Here is a 17,226-nt window from a genome sequence, read left to right as displayed (position 1 = left end):
CCAGCAGAGGTCAATAGTTCTACGTGTTCCTCGGGCAGCGGTCAATAGGTCTACATGTTCCCCGGCCAGCAGTGGTCAGTAGTTCTACGTGTTCCTCAGGCAGCGGTCAATAGGTCTACATGTTCCCTGGCCAGCAGTGGTCAATAGTTCTACGTGTTCCTCGGGCAGCGGTCAATAGGTCTACATGTTCCCTGGCCAGCAGAGGTCAATAGTTCTACGTGTTCCTCAGGCAGCGGTCAATAGGTCTACATGTTCCCTGGCCAGCAGAGGTCAATAGTTCTACGTGTTCCTCGGGCAGCGGTCAATAGGTCTACATGTTCCCCGGCCAGCAGTGGTCAGTAGTTCTACGTGTTCCTCGGGCAGCGGTCAATAGGTCTACATGTCCCCCGGCCAGCAGTGGTCAGTAGTTCTACGTGTTCCTCGGGCAGCGGTCAATAGGTCTACATGTCCCCCGGCCAGCAGTGGTCAGTAGTTCTACGTGTTCCTCGGGCAACGGTCAATAGGTCTACATGTTCCCCGGCCAGCAGTGGTCAGTAGTTCTACGTGTTCCTCGGGCAGCGGTCAATAGGTCTATATGTTCCCTGGCCAGCAGAGGTCAATAGTTCTACGTGTTCCTCGGGCAGCGGTCAATAGGTCTACATGTTCCCCGGCCAGCAGTGGTCAGTAGTTCTACGTGTTCCTCGGGCAGCGGTCAATAGGTCTACGTGTTGGCGTAACAAGAACGTACCAGCGTGAGCGAGGTCCATGGCGTCGTCGATGATCTGAGCGCGGTTTATCACATGGATGACCTGGTGGTCGGTGTTGAGCTGCTGGATGAGCAAGTTCCAGTTGTCCTCGTCATAGTTCACTCTGTAATAACCTGTCTCCTGTAAGTTGAAGATAACCCACTGATCCTTGCCGGGCAGTGAAGAGATTGTTATCTCTGGCTCAGAATCTTTCATCCACTCCATGGCTTGTGTGTTGTTAAAATTTGGGTCATCCTGACTAGTGTATGTTAGTGGGACCCACCACTTGTAGTCGTGAGTGTCCGAAGAGTTCGCGCTCTTCACCAGCAAAAACCTTTCCTGCAACGATATAATACTTGTTTAACCTTCTGACGACATCTGGCGTATTTTGTCTCAACTGGAATGATTTCGGATTCATATGATACTTTACACTAGAAATTTAAGGAATTTTTCCTGTGAAAATTAATCGCCATAATTACAAAGAATTGATAACTGTTTGGCAATCATTACCCAAATAGAAAGGAACCTTGATATTATAAATAATAATGAAATATTTAATATATTTTTGGAGCATGTGGCATGGAAAATATCCACCATTTTATTATATCATGGATTCTATATGGTCCATGGACGTTGTTTTCCCATAGCAACGGCTAGCTAGTCTACTCAAGCAGGATGTCATTCGTCATTACACTAAAATCAAGCTGTATCCATCTAATTCCTACTCCTAGTAGTACAAATCATTATCATAATAGTACAATACTTATTTTTTGAAAACTATCTTAATTAAGGTATTTGATTATTAGCTAGATTAGATACATATATTTGTTTAAAATTGGTAATTAAGGTTAAATAGTCAGCACCCCCACCCCTACTCTGAAAGAGGAAGGAGTCATCGACACACTCGTAAACAAACTCTCTGCGCACACTGTCTCTCATAAACAAACTCTCTGCGCACACTGTCTCTCATAAACAAACTCTCTGCGCGCACTGTCTCTCATAAACAAACTCTCTGCGCGCACTGTCTCTCATAAACAAACTCTCTGCGCGCACTGTCTCTCATAAACAAACTCTCTGCGCGCACTGTCTCTCATAAACAAACTCTCTGCGCACACTGTTAATGGCCGTCTTGGACAATCAGGAACTGGTTTTTGTGAGCCGTTGGAACTCAATATTATCTTTTATGCTTTGCCAATGGAACACAATTGTACTGAAGTGATCAAAGACTGAACTGAACTGTGAATCAAAGACTCATACAGGCAAGTAAGTGGAATAATAAAAACTCCAATTTTTTTTTTATTTTTTTTTTTTTAAACAAAGTAATCACAGCGTACAGTAACCATATAAAACAGGAAAGCACATAATAACAAAGAAAACAGAATAACAAGAACACAGATAACAAGTAACACAGATCAACATAATACAAAAGGGAAAACAAAGAAGAACAGAAAACATATAAGAACACACACACACACAAAAGCAGCACTACCCATATGGGGCGGCCCACAAGCATCAGTAATATGGGGCGGGCCACAAGCATCAGTAATATGGGGCGGGCCACAAGCATCAGTAATATGGGGCGGCCCACAAGCATCAGTAATATGGGGCGGGCCACAAGCATCAGTAATATGGGGCGGCCCACAAGCATCAGTAATATGGGGCGGCCCACAAGCATCAGTAATATGGGGCGGGCCACAAGCATCAGTAATATGGGGCGGCCCACAAGCATCAGTAATATGGGGCGGGCCACAAGCATCAGTAATATGGGGCGGGCCACAAGCATCAGTAATATGGGGCGGGCCACAAGCATCAGTAATATGGGGCGGGCCACAAGCATCAGTAATATGGGGCGGGCCACAAGCATCAGTAATATGGGGCGGGCCACAAGCATCAGTAATATGGGGCGGGCCACAAGCATCAGTAATATGGGGCGGGCCACAAGCATCAGTAATATGGGGCGGGCCACAAGCATCAGTAATATGGGGCGGGCCACAAGCATCAGTAATATGGGGCGGGCCACAAGCATCAGTAATATGGGGCGGCCCACAAGCATCAGTAATATGGGGCGGGCCACAAGCATCAGTAATATGGGGCGGGCCACAAGCATCAGTAATATGGGGCGGGCCACAAGCATCAGTAATATGGGGCGGGCCACAAGCATCAGTAATATGGGGCGGGCCACAAGCATCAGTAATATGGGGCGGGCCACAAGCATCAGTAATATGGGGCGGGCCACAAGCATCAGTAATATGGGGCGGGCCACAAGCATCAGTAATATGGGGCGGCCACAAGCATCAGTAATATGGGGCGGGCCCACAAGCATCAGTAATATGGGGCGGGCCACAAGCATCAGTAATATGGGGCGGGCCCACAAGCATCAGTAATATGGGGCGGGCCACAAGCATCAGTAATATGGGGCGGGCCACAAGCATCAGTAATATGGGGCGGGCCACAAGCATCAGTAATATGGGGCGGGCCCACAAGCATCAGTAATATGGGGCGGCCCACAAGCATCAGTAATATGGGGCGGCCCACAAGCATCAGTAATATGGGGCGGCCCACAAGCATCAGTAATATGGGGCGGGCCACAAGCATCAGTAATATGGGGCGGCCCACAAGCATCAGTAATATGGGGCGGCCCACAAGCATCAGTAATATGGGGCGGGCCACAAGCATCAGTAATATGGGGCGGGCCACAAGCATCAGTAATATGGGGCGGGCCACAAGCATCAGTAATATGGGGCGGCCCACAAGCATCAGTAATATGGGGCGGCCCACAAGCATCAGTAATATGGGGCGGGCCCACAAGCATCAGTAATATGGGGCGGGCCACAAGCATCAGTAATATGGGGCGGGCCCACAAGCATCAGTAATATGGGGCGGGCCACAAGCATCAGTAATATGGGGCGGCCCACAAGCATCAGTAATATGGGGCGGGCCACAAGCATCAGTAATATGGGGCGGGCCACAAGCATCAGTAATATGGGGCGGGCCACAAGCATCAGTAATATGGGGCGGGCCACAAGCATCAGTAATATGGGGCGGGCCACAAGCATCAGTAATATGGGGCGGCCACAAGCATCAGTAATATGGGGCGGGCCACAAGCATCAGTAATATGGGGCGGGCCACAAGCATCAGTAATATGGGGCGGGCCACAAGCATCAGTAATATGGGGCGGGCCACAAGCATCAGTAATATGGGGCGGGCCACAAGCATCAGTAATATGGGGCGGCCCACAAGCATCAGTAATATGGGGCGGGCCACAAGCATCAGTAATATGGGGCGGCCCACAAGCATCAGTAATATGGGGCGGGCCACAAGCATCAGTAATATGGGGCGGGCCACAAGCATCAGTAATATGGGGCGGGCCACAAGCATCAGTAATATGGGGCGGCCCACAAGCATCAGTAATATGGGGCGGCCCACAAGCATCAGTAATATGGGGCGGCCCACAAGCATCAGTAATATGGGGCGGCCCACAAGCATTAGTAATATGGGGCGGGCCACAAGCATCAGTAATATGGGGCGGGCCACAAGCATCAGTAATATGGGGCGGCCCACAAGCATCAGTAATATGGGGCGGCCCACAAGCATCAGTAATATGGGGCGGCCCACAAGCATCAGTAATATGGGGCGGCCCACAAGCATCAGTAATATGGGGCGGGCCACAAGCATCAGTAATATGGGGCGGGCCACAAGCATCAGTAATATGGGGCGGCCCACAAGCATCAGTAATATGGGGCGGGCCACAAGCATCAGTAATATGGGGCGGCCCACAAGCATCAGTAATATGGGGCGGCCCACAAGCATCAGTAATATGGGGCGGGCCACAAGCATCAGTAATATGGGGCGGGCCACAAGCATCAGTAATATGGGGCGGGCCACAAGCATCAGTAATATGGGGCGGCCCACAAGCATCAGTAATATGGGGCGGCCCACAAGCATCAGTAATATGGGGCGGCCCACAAGCATCAGTAATATGGGGCGGCCCACAAGCATCAGTAATATGGGGCGGCCCACAAGCATCAGTAATATGGGGCGGCCCACAAGCATCAGTAATATGGGGCGGGCCACAAGCATCAGTAATATGGGGTGGGCCACAAGCATCAGTAATATGGGGCGGCCCACAAGCATCAGTAATATGGGGCGGCCCACAAGCATCAGTAATATGGGGCGGGCCACAAGCATCAGTAATATGGGGCGGGCCACAAGCATCAGTAATATGGGGCGGCCCACAAGCATCAGTAATATGGGGCGGGCCACAAGCATCAGTAATATGGGGCGGCCCACAAGCATCAGTAATATGGGGCGGGCCACAAGCATCAGTAATGACAAAAGTGCACAAAGAACACAATAAACCAAGGGTAAAATATAAACAAGGATCACACATACACAAAATAGCACAAACACAAAACACACGCACCATGCGCCGCAACACACAACAGCAGACATCACGCCACAAAATCGAGAACACAGTAACAGAACATGGTAAATATAACACTGTAATACAACACAGTAAGTAAAACACAAGAAATAACAAGGGAACGCAACAAAGCAATACACAACAAACACACGCAAACCAACCATAAGCAAAAAATAAAAAAACGGAACACGCAGGAACCAGAAAAAAAAAACTCTGGACCCAGACACACACATGCAACCCCACCCCACACCCACGCAACCCCACCCCACACCCACGCACCCAGGCGCAAGGAACCCCACCCCACACCCACGCACCCAGGCGCAAGGAACCCCACCCCACACCCACGCACCCAGGCGCAAGGAACCCCACCCCACACCCACGCACCCAGGCGCAAGGAACCCCACCCCACACCCACGCACCCAGGCGCAAGGAACCCCACCCCACACCCACGCACCCAGGCGCAAGGAACCCCACCCCACACCCACGCACCCAGGCGCAAGGAACCCCACCCCACACCCACGCACCCAGGCGCAAGGAACCCCACCCCACACCCACGCACCCAGGCGCAAGGAACCCCACCCCACACCCACGCACCCAGGCGCAAGGAACCCCACCCCACACCCACGCACCCAGGCGCAAGGAACCCCACCCCACACCCACGCACCCAGGCTCAAGGAACCCCACAACACACCCACGCACCCAGGCGCAAGGAACCCCACCCCACACCCACGCACCCAGGCGCAAGGAACCCCACCCCACACCCACGCACCCAGGCGCAAGGAACCCCACCCCACACCCACGCACCCAGGCGCAAGGAACCCCACCCCACACCCACGCACCCAGGCGCAAGGAACCCCACCCCACACCCACGCACCCAGGCGCAAGGAACCCCACCCCACACCCACGCACCCAGGCGCAAGGAACCCCACCCCACACCCACGCACCCAGGCGCAAGGAACCCCACCCCACACCCACGCACCCAGGCGCAAGGAACCCCACCCCACACCCACGCACCCAGGCGCAAGGAACCCCACCCCACACCCACGCACCCAGGCGCAAGGAACCCCACCCCACACCCACGCACCCAGGCTCAAGGAACCCCACAACACACCCACGCACCCAGGCGCAAGGAACCCCACCCCACACCCACGCACCCAGGCGCAAGGAACCCCACCCCACACCCACGCACCCAGGCGCAAGGAACCCCACCCCACACCCACGCACCCAGGCGCAAGGAACCCCACCCCACACCCACGCACCCAGGCGCAAGGAACCCCACCCCACACCCACGCACCCAGGCGCAAGGAACCCCACCCCACACCCACGCACCCAGGCGCAAGGAACCCCACCCCACACCCACGCACCCAGGCGCAAGGAACCCCACCCCACACCCACGCACCCAGGCGCAAGGAACCCCACCCCACACCCATGCACCCAGGCGCAAGGAACCCCACCCCACACCCACGCACCCAGGCGCAAGGAACCCCACCCCACACCCACGCACCCAGGCGCAAGGAACCCCACCCCACACCCACGCACCCAGGCGCAAGGAACCCCACAACAAACAACAGTCAACAAGGAGGATACTTCTCAGGGAACCTCTGCGGCGGATACTTCCGCTTATAAGCCTCCTATATTAAATATTCCAGTTTGGTAGGGGAACGGCCCTCACGACACCGCGGGTACTCCATATACTCGGGGATCTCCACATCCAGCGGGAGCGGATGTGGAGACAACCCAACGACAGGACACCGAAGACGAAGAACCTGACGTGGGAGGCAAGAACACCGCCGCCGAGGAAGCAGAAGACGCCGGCACAGCAGGCGGAGGCTGCCGAGACGGGCACCCCGCCCCGACAAAGCAGGAGATACAGAAGAAATGGCCGGAGACGTGTGGAGCGGCATAACCGCCGCCGACGAAACAGGGGACGGGGGAGAGGGCACAGAACCTCAGAGTGAGCAGTCTTCTTCAACACCACCACCAGGTCGCCAAGACCACTCTCAACCCCGCAAGGGGGAACCACCCCCCACGGGGAACCAGAACCATCCGATGCGGGCGACGGCCTCACACGGGCCCCCACCCCCACAGCAGGGGCCACACCAGGGCCCACACCATCCACCGGACCCACACCAGCACCGGACACACCATCCTCGCACTCCACAGAGGAACAGCTCTCAGAAGAAACATCAACCCTCGCCACATCCTCACATTCCTCTGCCCACGAACGAGGAGGCGAAGCACCCGTATCCGTACGCGAATGCTTGGGGACAGGCCGTTGATCATCGGAGCTGTCATCCCCATGCAGGAGGCACCCGAGAGGAGCCGGCTGCAGGCCGCCCCACAAACGAGGGAGCACGATCCCGCAGAACGTCAGCCTCAACAACACGGGGGACGAGACCGCCACCCACAGAGGAGACAGGAGAAGGAACAGGCGCGGCCACAGGAGAGGAAGGGTCCAACACAGGTGAGGGAGCCTGCAGAGACGTCAGAGGCGCAGAGTCGGAAACAGGTGCAGAAGCCGGTGGAAGCGACGAGACCGACTGCGGGGGCGGAGCCGCACACACCACCACCTCGTCGTGTACACCACCATCCCAAACATTCTGGGCCAACAGCCATCACTGGGTACAGCAGGCGGCAGGGGAACCTCCCCACCCACTTTCATCACTAGGCGACAGGTCCTGCGCCTACCAACGGGGGAAAATCCTTGTCCCGGAACAAATTAACAGGTGCAGCCGCGACCCCAGTGCAACCAGCTACCAGATGCCCCTCAATGCCACAACAAAAACATTGTCGAGGCTGTCCTGCATAGAACGCCCACATAGTGTAGCCCATCAAGGTCACCGCGGAAGGAACAGGAGACTTGAGCCGCAGGCCGAGAGTCCGGGTCTCACACGAGTCACCACGCCACCTGCCGGCAGAGACGGAGTTCATCTGGATGGAAATAACAGTCCCAAACTGGCCCAAATACCGTCGAAGCAAAGCCTCGGTGAATTCAAATGGCACACCATGCAGGGCCACATACGTTACCGAGCAGCACCGGTCAGATATAGTGACGGTACCACCGTTCCCAGGGAGAGGAAGAGAGCGCACATCATAACGGTCTACGAAGTCTCTATAAACAGCAGCGGAGTTAAACTAAACAAGTGCCTGATGGATGGGCAGCAGTTGGAGCCCGTACATATCGGCAACTCGCACACGCAGCATATCCAACAGGACATTCTCAAGGGCCAGGTAAGACGCACGGCCAGAAAATTCCAGACCCACAGTCTCAGAGCGGCGAATAGGGGGGAGGGCTCTTACTGTTGCCTATGGCGCCCTATGGCGCCGACGTAACAACAGGACCCTCCCACACGGAACGCCTAGCAACAACTGGGGAGCGCCTGGCGACCACGTCTAGACCCCCCTGGCAGTCAGCCCAGCAATCCCTTAAAGACTCCAAAGTGTACCCGGCTAAGATGCCATGTTTTCCAAACAAACGCAAAACGTGTGTCTGACGTTTTTATTTGGTCACAGAAAGGTGACAATGTAGCTATTCATATAAAGTTGTCTTTTTGAAGTATAAAATACGTAAATTTCAGTCAATGAAATCGTAGACCATTTTAGCAAATGTAAAAAATTATATTTCTTTTTGAGATATATACAAGAGTTGTTACATTCTTGTACAGCCACTAGTATGCGTAGCGTTTCGGGCAGGTCCTTAATCCTATGGTCCTGTATACCATCCCCCACGAAGAATCGTTGTTACAACCAAGTACACATTTTACTGTTGAGTTAGACAGAGGCTACAGTTAAGGATTTGTGCTCAGTAAATCCTCCCCAGCCAGGATACGAACCCATGACAAAGCGCTCGCAGAACGCCAGGCGAGTGTCTTACCACTACACCATGGAGACTAAACGTTTCTAATTTAAATTAAGTACAAATACTAAATATGTGTGTGTGTGTGTACTCACCTAGTTGTCCTTGTGGGGGCTAAGCTCTGGTTCTTTGGGCCTGCCTCTCAACTCTCAATCAACTGTTTTTTTTCACACACACACACACACACACACACACACACACAACACACACACACACACACACACACCACACACACACACACACACACACACACACACACACACACACACACACACACACACACAGGAAGCAGCCTGTAGCAGCTGTCTAACTCCCAGGTACATATTTACTGCCAGTTGAATAGGTGCATCAGGGTGAAAGAAACTCTGCTTATTTGTTTCTGCCTGCACCGGGGATCGAACCCAAACCCTTAAGACTACGAATGTCGAACCCTGTCCACTCAGCCGTCAGGCCCAATATATGTGTGTATGTGTGAATTCACCTTTGTGTTCTTGCTGGGGTTGAGCTCTGCTCTTTCGGCCCACCTCTCAACTGTCAATCAATCAACTGTAACTAACTACTAACTAATTTTTTCCCCCACACACCCCCAGGAAACAGATCCGTAATAGCTGTCTAACTGCCAGGTACCTATTTACTGCTAGGTAACAGAGGCATCAGGGTGAAAGAAACTTTGCCCATTTGTTTCTGCCTAGTCCAGGAATCGAACCCGGGCCACAGAATTATGAGTACTGTGCACTGTCCACTCAGTTACCAGACCCCTCTAACCCCCTGTGTGTGTGTGCATGTGTATTTACCTAGTTGTATTCGCTTAGTTGTGCTTGCTGGGGTTAAGCTCTGGCTCTTTCAGTCAGCCTCTCAACTGTCAATCAGTTTTTTTCACACCCCCTACCCCCAGGAAGCAGGCTGTAGCAGCTGTCTAACTCCCATGTATTTATAAACTGCTAGGTGAACAGATGCATTAGGGTGAAAAATACTCAGCCCATTTGTTTCCTGCCATTGTAGAGGATCAATCACCTGGGCGTTAGGATTACGAGTCTCAAGCGCTGTCCACTCAGCCACCATGTGTGAGTGTGTACTCACAGGAATCGAACCCAGGCCACATTTGGAAATAGAGGAACTGTTTACAATGAATAACAACAGAACAAGTGGGTTACAGATGGAAGCTTGAGACTCAAAAGTGACATAGATATGTTAAAAAGTATTCTTTTAGCATAAGGGTAGTGAGTCTGTCACTATGTACAAATCGGCGTCGTACTGTACATTCTGTGAACAGGGCAATGAAACAGGACAGGACATCTGCCAGTATGTTGGACCCTCCCTGGACATGAACCGCCAGGAGAGCCAAACCCCAAGAATTTAGCAGACGAGTCACCTGAAGCGATCAACTCCAAAGAGCCAGAGACTGCATCGAACCCCCACGGCTCAGACATATGAACCACTGGTGAGTAGTCCGAATGGAGCCGAATCCTCGATCTGCGAGCGAAACGAACCCTCTGAAAATGAATGCCACACCACCAAGTGAGTGGACTGCTAGCTGCCGTGGAGTGAGGACTTGTTGCCTGACCTCTCCTGGCAGTTGGTGATTGTTTGCCAGTTTGGTCGGTTGGGGGCGTGTGTGTCTCTGTCTGTCTGGTCAGTGCTGACGTGGAGTTCAAGATGTGGGTCCCGCTTTCCCTAGTAGTGCGGGCTCAGTCTAGTGGGCCTCGAGTTTTCTGGACGAGCTGGGTACCCGGAGATAGCACTGGTGTTGTGTGATATGCTTCATGTCCCTGTGATGGACATTTATGGCGTCGAATTGGTGACAGCACGTCGGGCAATTGTGAAATTTACTGGAGGAGCTGGCACTTCGGGAATTTCTCCGTCGCTACGAGGGGCGGACCTTACCCCTGCCAGATGATGCAGGGCACTGTGACCCTCTCTGATCAGAGTGGTGCCCTCACTTATGTCAGTATTCATTCGCGCCCTTGGAGTTTCCAGAGGGTCTGCTACGGCAGTACTTCGTCCAGTTTTGCACCAGTGTTAGTGTGCGGTTGCATATGATATCCTCGAGTCTGCTCAAGGGTATGCGGACAAACATTCACACCCTGGGCATGCGGCTCCGGGCAGATATTCCATCCTCTGTGAAACTCTTGGGATACCACGTTCGGGTGTTTTATGCCCGCCAGCCTCGGACGTGTTATCGTTGTGGCCGTTTGGGCCATCAGGCTACTGGGTGTTCTGCGCCTGCCGTTGCGCCCGTGAACCTCTTCAGTGAGGAGGATTTCCCACCGCTTCCTGTGGAGGAGAATTCGGTAGTTGTGGATGTGGATGTCTCTTCGGCCTCAGCTGTGCCCCCTGTGTCAATTGTTGCACCTCCTGTTGTTGTCGCCTCTCTTCCGGAGGTTGTGTTGACGCCTGGTGATCGTCCTGCTCCGGCTGGTGTCCCAGGAGTTCCTGTGGTTCTTCTGCCTGCCTTATGCTCGGGGGGTCCCCCGTCTTCAAGTTCTTCCTCTTGCTGTGTCTGTCCCTGTCCCTGCAGCCTCGCCGTCTGTCCCGGCTGTGCTGATTGCTGGAGTGGATACGGCACCTCCTCCTGTGCCTAACCTGGTACCCCATGTGGTTGAGGATGCTGCCGTTCTACGACGAGCGTCGGTTCGACCGGCTTGTGTAGTGCATGTCTCTGAGTTAGCCTCCGGTTCTGATGATGTGCGGCCAGAGCCTAAGCATTCCCGGTGTTCTTCTGTATGGGCTGACGTTGGCGATTTCGACGATTGTGGATCTTCCGGCGACGGCTGGGTGGCTCCGGTTACGTTGCAATGTACGGTGATGGCGGAGGTGCATTTGCCTGCGGATGCTGGTGCCGGTGTTTTGGCCTCCCCTTCTGGTGTGGTGCCTGCGGATCCTGATTCGGGTGCATCGCCTGCGTCGGATGGTTCCGGTTCTTTCGTGGGGGATGGTTCCACCTGCTGAGGTTTGTGGTGTGCGTAAGTGATCTGGTGGTGGTCTTGAAAAAGGCTGCTCGCTCTGGGGAGTCCGTGCCCCCTTCCTCCTTCCCTGTTTCGTCGGCGGCGGTCTTGTCGCCTCTTCCGTCTCAAGCCGTCTCTTCTGTAACTCCTGCGGTACCAGTGGACGTGTTACCATCACATCAACTGTCACCTTCTATTCCTGTGCGTTCGGCGGCGTGGCAGTCTCGGCGGCCTTTGTACGCTTCTTCGGTGTCTTCTGCTTCCGAGGAGGGGGTGTTTCGTGCTCCCGTGCCTCAGTTATGCGACCTGCACCAGTGAGCTTCGGGAAGTGGCCGTTTCCGCCTGATTTGGTTATTCCTGAGTTTATGCGGGCCCCACAGCAGAAGGGGGATCGACTCCTTACTGACATGGAATATTTGATTTGGGAGGCATATAAGAAAATGTATCCTTGGGATAAGTTCCCAGAGAAGTGTGATCCTTGATTCCTTTGTTTTTTGTTTTCCTGGTTCCTGCGTGCTCCAGGTGTTTGTTATGTATTGTGTATTGCGTATATGTTTTCTGTATTGAAATTATGTTGTCCTTTTGTTTGTACTGAGTATTTGTAATTTTCTTTGTTGTATGTGCCTCTCTGTGTGTGGTTACGGTGCCAGTAGACTTGTTTTGTATAATTATGTTCTGGTGTTTGGGTTATTAGGTGGGGGTTATCTTGAGGTTATCTTGAGATGATTTCGGGGCTTTTTAGTGTCCCCGCGGCCCGGTCCTCGACCAGGCCTCCACCTCCAGGAAGCAGCCCGTGACAGCTGACTAACACTCAGGTACCTATTTTACTGCTAGGTAACAGCAGTATAGGGTGAAATAGGGTGAAAGAAACTCTGCCCATTGTTTCTCGCCGGCGCCTGGGATCGAACCCAGGACCACAGGATCACAAATCCAGCGTGCTGTCGAACCCAGGACCACAGGATCACAAATCCAGCGTGCTGTCCGCTCGGCCGACCGGCTCTCCCAGTCTTGGGTACCAGGGGTTTGGGTACCGTGTGTTGTATTATTCATCTGTGTTTGTATGTATTGTTGTTTTTGTGGTCGGCCCTTCAGGCCGGTGTTTTGTGGTTGAGTACCTTTGTTTCTTTTGTACTATGTGAGTTTGTGATTTGTAATTTTGTGTGCTCTGTTTTATTCTAGTTTGCTTTTAATTGATTTTAATGTATTTATTGTATTTCTTCGCATGCTTGCATGTAAAAATAACAATAAAAAAAAGTGTGAGTGTGTACTCACCTATTGGGAAATAGAGGAACTGTTTACAATGAATAACAATCTTGTACCCAAGATTGACCATGTAATGTATAAATTATACAATGTATGTATGTGATGTAACTATATAACCTGAGCTTGTAAAAGCACCATAATAACCTTCAATGATTAGGTGCTTAAATGTACACTAGTTTCTTTATCAGCTATCTCACCCTGTCAGAGTAAAAAGAAACAAATGTATGTGAATGCATGTGTGTGTATATATATGTATGTTTATGTGTGTGTGTGTGTGTATGTATATGTATGTGTATAAAGTATATATGGAAGCTGATCAGAATTACATTTCACCTTTGTAAATGCACATTAATGACACTATGTAAAAGACACATCAAACACTTTATGTAGGGCATATGTAAATCTGTGTATCTATGTATTTACGTATGTAGGTTAGCTTAGCATTTTAAAAGCAACGAATCACCTTTCTGTGGTTGAGTGTTCAATAAACCCCTGAACTATATGTTTAACACATCTCTAACCCTGTCCATGGAGGACAGAAGAAAGTGTATATATGCTGGTTAGCATTGTAAATGTGTGGTCCACGTCTGTGGTAGAAAAATAATAATAATAAAAAAAATAATAACAATAGAACAAGGGGGTTACAGATGGAAGCTTGAGACTCAAAAGTGACATAGATATGTTAGACAAGTATTCTTTTAGCACAAGGGTAGTGAGTCTGTCACTATGTAGCAAATCGGCGTCGACTGTACATTCTGTGAACAGGGCAATGACACAGGACAGGACAGTCTGGCAGTATGTTGGACCCTCCCTGGACATGAACTGCCAGGAGAAGCCAAACCCAGAGAATTCAGCAGACGAGTCACCTGAAGCGATCAACTCCAAAGAGCCAGATGCTGCATCAAACCCCCCTACAGGTTCACACAATGAACCACTGGTGAGCAGTCCGAATGGAGTCGAATCTTCGATCTGCGAGCGACACGAACCCTCTAAAGTGAATGCCACACCCCCACGACTCCTTTGCCGTGCTGTGAACCTGACGGAAGGACGAACCCTCTCGACCCAGTCTGGCTTGGTGAGCTTTGGTCACAATCCCCATGCTGAGAGATGAGGCATCCATGAACACATCGAGCAAGGACTCGGGAAGGTACCACGGCACCGAACCCCAAAAGACCTGAACAGGAAGCCAGAGACGCAGTAGCCGACGAAAGGCTCTGTGGTCCGAACCCAGCGATCACAAGAGCGGCGGAACGGATATTCCTGAAGGAAACAGAACAGCTGCCCAAGCCAGACCCGACCCGACGGGTAGACCAGCATGGCGAAGTTCAGACTCTGCACAGCTGCTTGAGTAACCGATGCATGATCCAGGTGCCCTGCAAAAACAAAAGCATCTGGGAAAGAACCAAATCCCTCGCGAGCAGACACGAGGACTGACTGGGAGCCCAGACCAGCCAGTCGTCGAGGTCAGTCAGAACCCAAACCCCTAACAGAAACAAATGGGTCACCATAACATGCGAGGTGTAAGAGTCCAGCTGAATGAAAGGCAACGAAAACGGTAAGCCTGTCGCCCCACGGCAAAACCGAGCCAGTCCTCTAAACCCTGGATGAATCGGGATGTGCCAATATGCAGCCCGGACCTCCAGCAACACCACCCAAGTACCCGGCTCCAAAAGCAGCTGGACCTGGGACAGAGTGGTCATCCGAAATGAGGGGCAAAAGACAGAGTGGTTCAGATGGGACAAGTCCAGAATGAATCGTAGGTTCGCACAGTCCCGTTTCGGAACTGGAAACAATCGGGACACCCACCTGAGGGACCCCCCATCGTTTCGACCAAGTGAACCCATTCCAGGATGACCCGACAGAGTGCAGGGAAAGATGCCTTCCCTGCCAGCTCCGATCCTTCCGAAAGAGGACGAGTCACCCAATGCCACCGCAGGCCGGAGGAAACGACGCAAAATGCTCATAAATCGTTGGATCAAGCGAGAGCAAACAACGCAAGCCTCCCCTCCCATCATCCCGTCAATGAGGCGAACTGCAAAAGGGCCGGCGACCCTTACGAGAGCCTGACCGATGCTCAGAGTGATCATTGCACCGACCAGACGCCGACTACTCCGCAGGAGGGCCGGCCCCGAATCTGGCACAATTGGCTTACGATGACCAAAGGAACCCTGAGCCCTGGCGCGATCCTTCCGAGCAGAACCACCACGGCTCCCAACCAACAAGTCCGACATAGGCTGGCAGAAAATGCACCACCGCAGACTCTGCAAACAGTAACGGACAAAAAAATGGGATGAAAATCTGTGTGCCAGAGCCCAAGCAGCTTTCAAGGAGTGGACGAGCACCGCCTGCCGGCATGCGAGGCATGAAGCAAAGAGACACCGCTTCCTTCAGAATCGGCGCAAACAACTTCAGCAATGCAGCTGACGCTTGAGCTGCTGAGGCAAGTGCACTGGACACTAGCCCAGAACCAAACTCCTCCACATCCACCTCGAGCCAGTCCGAAAACAGCTCCAGCAGGGAAAAGAAGCGCAAGACCCAAGCCAAATGCCCATGGGCACACAAATCCTTAGGCACCAGAAACGCTGAAAAGGAGAGAATCTGCACATGAAGTTGCACCTGGCCGATATCACGAGGAAGCACAGGGGCGAACAAGCACGCATTGAGATGCTCAAACACGCCCCCAGGTAAACCTAAACGACCGTAGTCAACTCTCGCCACTCAAGCGTGCGGATCCAACAGAACGAATGGCATGCCCCCAACAAAAAGAGAGGGCAGTCCGGCAGCCAGGACGACTGCGGCACATCATAAGCGCACCCAGTAAGGAAAAGAGGAGCCAAACTCAAAAGACGAAAAATCCATTACCGAGGCGTAATCCGGGTCTCACAGGAGGTAAGCAACAAAAGCCTCCTGCAACTCCCACAGCGGAATGCGGGAAGCTGAAATCCTCCAGAAAAAGGGAACGAAGGAACCCAAGGGAACCCGAAACCTAACCTGGGGAGGAGTTGAACCCATATCAAACTCATACAGGGAGGGGGGGGGATAGGAGAACCCCTCCCCTTGTAACAACAAGCCCCACGCTGAGGGTTCCAACACCCAAATAGGGCCAGACGGGGCCCAAGACTCCAAGACTACTCCTCCCCAGCCCCGGAATCCTCCACATCAGGACCCGGGGCTGAGCTGTCCTCCAAACCCTCTGCCTCTGGAGAAATGGCAGAGTCCACCGGAAAAAAAAACAAGGGAGGAAAGGGGCCCGCTGGCGCGACCCAAAAGCCCCAAGCAGGAGGAACAGGCTCGAATGCCTCCACCGCCGATCCGGAAGGGGCAGTCCCCGAAGCCGCCCGAGTCTCACCATCAATAAAACCCCTACCCCTGACTCCGAAACCCTCAGACATTTAGGGGCCAGGAGGAGGAGGGGGGGATGGAGCAGGATGCAACACTGCAGGGCAGGGACGAGGGGCCAAGAACGAAACCAGAGATTGAAGCAACTAACCCCCTCCTTCCCCTCCAAGTCCAGGGTCCCTCTAACCAAAGCGGGGCAGCCGTGGGGCATCCAGAAAGGCAATTAGCCTAGAGCATTGCAGCAACCTAAATTGCACATTTAATGCAGATGCTGCCTGCACCCGATAAATAGCATTATCGAACTGGGTGAACTGGAGTACACGCAAGGAACACCACTCGTAAGACTCTGAGTCAAAGATGTCATCAACCTAACAGGCAGCATGGTGGAGGCAAAGTTGGTGAATATCACCCGGAGACAAGGGGACAGAGCAACCTTCAAATTCGCACAAAGCGAGGTGGGACTCGGAGGTCTCCTCCATCAGACCAGTGAGCCCCAGTGGGGGTTCCCAGGGCCCTTAAGCTGACTGCTTAGGGAAGCCCAGACCAGGTACTGTTAACCGTTTATCCCAGAGCTACCAAGCAAACAAACTAAAAGCTGAACCCTTGCAACGTGTGCAATCATGGGGACCTGGTGGAGGGCCACCAAAATCATACAAGTGCTCCTACAGCCACAC

At 52.7% G+C, this 17,226-nt stretch overlaps 1 protein-coding gene across 1 annotated transcript in view; it reads right to left on the bottom strand.

Moving 5' to 3' along the window:
* Window positions 1-17,226, bottom strand: part of LOC123746672 (uncharacterized) — a 237,022-nt gene that overhangs the window by 23,336 nt on the left and 196,460 nt on the right. The window contains 1 exon segment of the mRNA XM_069316905.1: window positions 728-1,064. Within this exon segment, the coding sequence (XP_069173006.1) occupies window positions 728-1,064 (337 nt within the window).

The sequence above is a fragment of the Procambarus clarkii genome, chromosome 85 (genome assembly GCF_040958095.1).
Source record: "Procambarus clarkii isolate CNS0578487 chromosome 85, FALCON_Pclarkii_2.0, whole genome shotgun sequence".
NCBI lineage: Eukaryota > Metazoa > Arthropoda > Malacostraca > Decapoda > Cambaridae > Procambarus > Procambarus clarkii.
The sequence above is the reverse complement of the archived record's forward strand: the minus strand, read 5'-3'. Positions and strand labels throughout refer to the sequence as shown.